At 40.3% G+C, this 7650-nt stretch overlaps 1 protein-coding gene across 4 annotated transcripts in view; it reads right to left on the reverse strand.

Annotated features, from left to right (window-relative positions):
• LOC139396869 (uncharacterized) overlaps positions 1 to 5611 on the reverse strand; it is a 15132-nt gene extending 9521 nt beyond the window's left edge. The window contains exons 1-4 of one of the 4 annotated variants that reach the window (XM_071143785.1): positions 5566 to 5611; positions 5377 to 5406; positions 1970 to 2141; positions 1547 to 1702 (exon numbers count right to left, since the gene is read on the reverse strand). In XM_071143785.1, coding sequence (XP_070999886.1) covers positions 1547 to 1702; positions 1970 to 2130 — 317 coding nt within the window. In that variant the 5' untranslated portion in view covers positions 2131 to 2141; positions 5377 to 5406; positions 5566 to 5611. Of the gene's footprint in view, positions 1 to 1546; positions 1703 to 1969; positions 2145 to 3933; positions 4471 to 5016; positions 5295 to 5376; positions 5407 to 5565 lie in introns of those variants that run through there. The other 3 variants (XM_071143784.1, XM_071143782.1, XM_071143786.1) reach the window with 3 other exon arrangements.
• Positions 5612 to 7650: the final 2039 nt, after the last annotated feature.

A 7650-nucleotide genomic window follows, 5' to 3' on the forward strand; every position in this document is an offset into this window, starting at 1 on the left:
TAACTGATGGGGGGAGGGTACACGTCAGAATAACATCATAACTGATGGGGGGGGGGGGGGGGTACACATTAGAATAACATCATAACTGATGGGGGGGGGGGGGGTACACATTAGAATAACATCATAACTGATGGGGGGGGTACACATCAGAATAACATCATAACTGATGGGGGGGGGGGGGTACACATCAGAATAACATCATAACTGATGGGGGGGGGGGGGGGGGTACACACTAGAATAAAATCATAACTGATGGGGGGGGGGGGTACACATCAGAATAACATCATAACTGATGCGGGGGGGGGGGGTACACATCAGAATAACACCATAACTGATGGGGGGGGGGGGTACACATCAGAATAACATCATAACTGATGGGGGGGTACACATCAGAATAACATCATAACTGATGGGGGGGGGGGGGTACACATCAGAATAACACCATAACTGATGGGGGGGTACACATCAGAATAACACCATAACTGATGGGGGGAGGGGTTAATGCGTTATACCCATCGGCTTTAGGCAAAATGCGTCCCAAATGGCACCATAGTCTCCATATAGTGCACTACTTTTGACTGGAGCTCTATGGTCCCTGGTCAAAAGTAGTGCACTACATAGGGAATAGGGTGTCATTTGGGACACATGCAGTGTCACCTCATATTAGTGTATTCAGTTCTAACCGAAGGGTAAGGCATAGGTGAGACATCTCGTCAAACCAGTTTTTTTTTAAAACTACCTTAGTCATAGACTTTGAACATGTTTCGCTACGCCTTATCAATCCAAAGTCAATAGCTTTATGCAAACAAAACACCCCAAATCAGAGAACTTTTCTTATCTTTCTAAGTTTACCAGTAAACTACCCAGAATTGTGTTAACTTTCAACGGAATATACGGCATTTTAGAAGATAAAAATCAAGTGTCCTTTTTTGGGTACTTCAGATTATCACCGGTGTCTGTAATGATCTCTGGCCCTCTGTGTGGCCTCACTACATGGAAAATATTTAAGATGATTTTAAAATAAACAATAGAATGACAAAACATAATCTTAAATAAAATATAAACCATTCAGCATTAAATACACTTTATATTATCTTGTACATACTTTGCTCTTCTATGTGAATTTGTCTGTTGTCAATGTTTTTGGCAGTAAATAGTAGCACGAGTTCATTGAAAATAAAGCCATTGTTGATTAGATGCTTTTAAAAATTAATTTGGTTATTTTCTCTTGAACCATATGGTCTATCTATCAGAAACTACTGGACAATATGGACACAGATATAAAAAATGTATACTATATATTAATAATATATATATTTTTTTACAGTTATGCAAGTATAAATTACCAAAGTTACCATAGATTGCCTCTTAATTACCCAAATCACAGAAGATTCTGGTAACTTTGGTAAATTACCGGTAGCTTATCAACCTTACGCAAACCTGTTTTATAATATATTATATTATTATTATAAACATTATATCCAAAGGCAGACCTGTTTTATAATATATTATATTATCATTATAAACATTATATCCAAAAGCAGACCTGTTTTTGGGGAAGTCCAGCTTGGTGACGTCTGCCTGGAGAAAGGAGGCGTTGCCATGGTGACTGTTGTCCTGTCTGTTCTTCTCCACGAAGCTCTCCATGAAGTCGACCGCTGTCACGTGACTGGCCTGGGTCAACAGGTGGCTGGTGTACCTACTGGAAGAGACCAAACAAACAAACACAAAGGGGCAAACACCTCCACATCAGACAGCGCGGGTCAAACTGCTAACAAGTGTCCACATCACCTGACCAGGAAAAACACAGGTCCCCATCATAGCCCATGGACAGGAGTTTTCCGTGTCAGGTCACATGGTCAGTTAAACCTCATGGCTCTACAGAGATCATGACACAGTACATGCTTGATGTTATTAACAGTCTATCTGGTCAGTTGTTTTATAGATGTTGTTCAATAGACCCACTGACCCGATGCCGGCGCCCAGCTCCAGGACCCTCTGGCCCGAAAGGCTGGGCAGCAGGGAGAGGATCTCAGGCAGTTCGTGCAGGGTCAGCTCCTGGGCATGAGAGTCCAACATCATTTCCTCAACCGTGGCCTGGCGGCTGTGCTCCTTCCAGAACTCTGTCATCGTACTCCTCTCTACTCAGTGGAGAGAAGAGGGAGACAATAACTAAAGCAAACTGCTGGACAAATACACACCAAAACCAACACAAACACCAACATACTGTATTTGTATATTTGTTTTATGTGCCCAGTCTGTGTTTTATTTTGATAAGAATTGCCATTATATTCTATGCTAGTCTATTCTAGTCTATGCTATTCTAGTCTATGCTATTCTATTCTATGCTATTCTAGTCTATGCTATTCTAGTCTATGCTATTCTAGTCTATTCTATGTATTCTATTCTATGCTATTCTATTCTATGCTATTCTAGTCTATGCTATTCTAGTCTATTCTATTCTATGCTATTCTAGTCTATGCTATTTTAGTCTATTCTATTTATTCTATTCTATGCTATTCTATTCTATGCTATTCTAGTCTATGCTATTCTAGTCTATGCTATTCTAGTCTATGCTATTCTATGCTAGTTTATTCTATTCTATGCTATTCTAGTCTATGCTATTCTAGTCTATTTATTCTATTTTAAAGCTATTATAGACCAGAGTGTGTGGTGATCTGAGTTTGATACCGTAGTGTTACTACAGCATGAAAACAACAAGAGGTACAAACGCTCCATAACTCTAAAGAGCAACAACAAGAGGTACAACTCTCCAGAACTCTAAAGAGCAACAACAAGAGGTACAACTCTCTAAAATTCTAAAGAGCAACAAGAGGTACAACTCTCTAGAACTCTAAAGAGCAACAACAAGAGGTACAAATCTCCAGAACTCTAAAGAGCAACAAGAGGTACAACTCCCCATAACAAGAGGTACAACTCTCCAGAACTCTAAAGAGCAACAAAAAGAGGTACAACTCTCCAAAACTCTAAAGCGCAACAAGAGGCACAACTCCCCAAAACTCTAAAGAGCAACAAGAGGTACAACTCCCCATAACAAGAGGTACAACTCTCCAAAACTCTAAAGAGCAACAAGAGGCACAACTCTCCAGAACTCTAAAGAGCAACAACAAGAGGTACAACTCTCCAAAACTCTAAAGAGCAACAAGAGGTACAACTCTCCAGAACTCTAAAGAGCAACAACAAGAGGCACAACTCTCCAAAACTCTCCAAAACTCTAAAGGACAACTAGAGGTACAACTCCCCATAACAAGAGGTACAACTCTCCAAAACTCTAAAGAGCAACAAGAGGTACAACTTCCCATAACAAGAGGTACAACTCTCCAAAACTCTAAAGAGCAACAAGAGGTACAACACCCCAAAACTCTAAAGAGCAACAAGAGGTACAACTCCCCATAACAAGAGGTACAACTCTCCAGAACTCTAAAGAGCAACAAGAGGTACAACTCCCCATAACAAGAGGTACAACTCTCCAAAACTCTAAAGAGCAACAAAAGGTACAACTCCCCATAACAAGAGGCACAACTCTCCAAAACTCTAAAGAGCAACAAGAGGTACAACTCCCCATAACAAGAGGTACAACTCTCTAAAACTAAAAAGAGCAACAAGAGGTACAACTCCCCATAACAAGAGGTACAACTCTCCAGAACTCTGAATTGCTGGAAGTTAATCACTGCTTTGTAAATTAATAACAACAATATACAAACAAAATTAACAATAATCAGAACTACAGCTAACAGTTTATATAACTGTCAAAACAGGACACAATCATTCATAAATCACTATAACTGCCTGACGACTCAAATTCAATTATTGTGATGATCTATCTTTCGCGTCAGTGGGCGTGGCTTAGAGTTTGGCCGGAGCAAGAAGTTTGGGTTTCCACTAGTCTGACAGTGATAACACTCAACATACCATCGGCGTATAGTTGGTGCTGTTAGAGTCACTGAACACTATGACCAAAAGTATGTGGACACCTGCTCATCCAACATCTCATTCCAAAATCATGGACATTAATATGGAGTTGGCCCCTCCTTTGCTGCTATAACAGCCTCCACTCTTCTGGGAAGGCTTTCCACTAGATGTTGGAACATTGCTGCTATAACAGCCTCCACTCTTCTGGGAAGGCTTTCCACTAGATGTTGGAACATTGCTGCTATAACAGCCTCCACTCCTCTGGGAAGGCTTTCCACTAGATGTTGGAACATTGCTGCTATTCCAGCCACTCTTCTGGGAAGGCTTTCCACTAGATGTTGGAACATTGCTGCTATAACAGCCTCCACTCTTCTGGGAAGGCTTTCCACTAGATGTTGGAACATTGCTGAGGGGGACTTGCATCCATTCAGACACAAGAGCTGTGAGGTCGGGCACTGATTTTGGGCTATTAGTCCTGGCTCGCAGTCGGCGTTCCAATTCATCCCAAAGGTGTTCAACGGGGTTGAGGTCAGGGCTCTATGCAAATATAGCCAAATACACTAATTTGAAGATGTGTCCACATACTTTTGTGTATATATTTATATTTATAGTGTAACTGCAGCAGCTATCGCTATTAGTAGTTAACTAGCCTGCTATCAATGTATCATCTAGTAGTTATAGTGGTTCCCAACTCCGGTCCTCCAGTACCTCCCAACAGTTCACATTTTCATTGTAGCCTTGAAAAAGCACACCTGATTCAACAAATCATCAGGCCCTCAATTAGTTGAATTAGGTAGGTTTATCTGCGGCTACAACAAAAATGTGTACTGTCAAGGACTGGAGTTGGGAACCACTGTAATAGTACAGTGTAATTTACAGTAAACCATTCCAGGACTGATTTACATCAGTTAGGATTGCTTTCATCACTCACACGAACAGACTAAACTCTGAGCACATGTTGGGCCCCCCAAAAAAAAGCCTTGTAATTATTAACTTCTGACAAGAAAATGTCCATTGCATTTTTAATAAAACCCCACACTGTTACAGCCAATGGATAGAGGATGGAAACCATATCATCCTTACCTTTGATGTTCATGTTTGATGAAGTTCAAAACAGTTTAAATTGTTTAAAAAAAAAAAAAAGAAGTAGAAAAAAATAATAAAAGAATAACTATTAGTCTTATAGTGTCCAGTGACTCTAACAGCACCAACTATCCGCCGATGGTATGTTGAGTGTTATCACTGTCAGACTAGTGGAAACCCTTTTGCTCGTGTTCAAATAACGGGTGACATATGTGCGTGTAGGAGTTGGCTTTCCATATCGACAGGTACAGAACTGACCATTCCGATGCTCCGAATATGAGGGGAGAGAACATTTACGCATGAATAATCATCTGGGGGAAAAGAAGGGGGGGGTCTATGTTGGCACGGGATTTCCCTTACCTTACAGACCATGCCTGTTGAAGAACCGAGCTGGAGAGATGTCAATTATCCAGGAGGAGGAGATAAAAACGATATTGAGTCATCCATCCATGTGGAATATAAAAATAAGAGTTAGATGTATGTAAATAAGGGCGTATTAAAGGTAAAGCCGGTGGTCTGTGCACAGGGTGTCTGCGTGCGTTATTTTACCGAGGTTGAAACGAGTCCCTTTCGTCCCAAATGTGCTGACACCGTTGGGATGAAGTCGCTCATGTGTGGCATGTATGCATACTCGGATTGCGCAATGCATGCCTCATGCATCTGCTTTCTTCAAAAGCGTGTCCTTTAAAGGGCCAGCCCGAGCCAGGTAGTGCATGGTTCAGATTGATGATGATGATGAAACTCACGCAGCAGATGACATGACCAGACGACAACATTTTTTTATTTTTTTTATTTTGAATTGAGGAATTACACATTTTCTTTCCATAATGGGAGGCCAGCTGTTATGAGAAGCACATCCATTTCAAAATAGGCATAATTACAATACATGTTATTACCAAAAAAACATAAAATGTTGTTTGAAATGGCTTTGATAAAATAACATTAAGAGAGAGTGAGAGAACGAGAGAGAGCGTGGGCACATTCCTCTGCCCAGGCGTTGCTGACGCCTGCCAGACCTTACAACGCCCAGATAGGTATTGTACATATCAGCTAATGGCTAGCCCACTCGTGGCCAGGGTTGGGGAGTACCAGCTTTACATGTAAGGGGTTACAAAAACACGTTACCAGCAAAAAATATTGTAATCACATTACGGATACTTTTGAAAAACTAGATGATTACTTCAAGGATTACTTTTACATTCAGAAAGGATGTTTGCGATAAATAATAATAATAATTGACACACTTTCTCAATGACATTCAAATCAGTATTGAAAAAAGGGGCAAGTTTAAATTTATTCCACCCGAGCGAGTCTGACCACAAGTCAGAGACCACTATGATAACACACCAAATGTGTTTGATGGATCGCGGGGAAAGAGCAGGCTACAGTTCCAGCTATGTCTTCCAATGGCGAGACTGCTGTCGGCATCCGAAGATGATCCAACTTGAATAAACGCTTGGAGCAGCAGTGACATCAGTGACGTAGTCTATGGCGATACGGATATCACTTATTATTGATGTGAATCACGCTGCCGCTCTCTCATTTAGCTATTTGCGCTTTACGGATTGTGGTTGTTATGGATGGCTATTCAAAAATCTAAATGTGCATTTGAACCCAATGATGGTTGAATTCAAGAAGTTTAAACTGCCTATCAATCATTGTTTTTGAAACCAGTGGACAGCCAGTGAAAAATGCGCTCTTGCAACACCTGTATAGTGGAATAATGGAATAAAAGTGAGGATTTTATTGCTCAATCTAAATGATGCTGAAAAAAAATCCATAGGCCTAATGAAAACATGCTCAAACTCGCACACTTTTGATCGACTTAAAGGGGCAATTTGTAGTTGCTACAACCATGTTTGCACTTATAAATTATATATATACTTTACTTTTATATATATATACTTTTTTTTTTGAGATTCTTCAAAGTAGTCACCCCTTTTGATGACAGTTTTGCACACTCTGGCATTCTCTCAACCAGCTTCACTTGGAATGCTTTTCCAACAGTCTTGAAGAAGTTCCCACACTTTCTCAAATGTTTGTACAGCCTCATAACATGGTTAAAACAATACTTTTGATATCATGGACTGTCAGTCCTTGAGAGTGGTTACATTTCTCCAGGCCCATCCCTCAGCTTTTTACCAAAACACAGGCTGGGCACTGTTTTGTTACTGTTTCTACTGTGGATTTGCACTTTAAACAGCTGCATATTATGAAGATATCAAAGTGACACCTGCAAAAAAAGGGAAACAATAGGCCTATAGCAAATGCAGCATATGGCATTCATTTTTCACATGTAAATAGCACTTTTCAGTAGTGCTGAAAGCATGCCATTCCATGAGCGCAGCGTTTATTTTTCAACTCAAATCAATGAGTCCAATCAGTCCTCCATGACAGCAAAATCATAAACAACAGAGTATGGCTGGATAATGAGTCCTTCGTTTTGGGGTTATGCTCAGGTTAAACAATTTGGCTAATCTATACTTCCATATTTCCAAGTCCTATTCTTGAAGATCAAGGGGTGTAACATATATTGGAATGACTGCAATTCTGATAGACTTTGGTTTTTAATGTAAATATATAATTTAATCATGTTATTATATGTAGTAGAAAGCGATGGGTTAGAAGAAGCCT

The sequence above is a fragment of the Oncorhynchus clarkii genome, unplaced genomic scaffold, assembly GCF_045791955.1.
Source record: "Oncorhynchus clarkii lewisi isolate Uvic-CL-2024 unplaced genomic scaffold, UVic_Ocla_1.0 unplaced_contig_11959_pilon_pilon, whole genome shotgun sequence".
NCBI classification, from domain to species: Eukaryota; Metazoa; Chordata; class Actinopteri; order Salmoniformes; family Salmonidae; genus Oncorhynchus; species Oncorhynchus clarkii.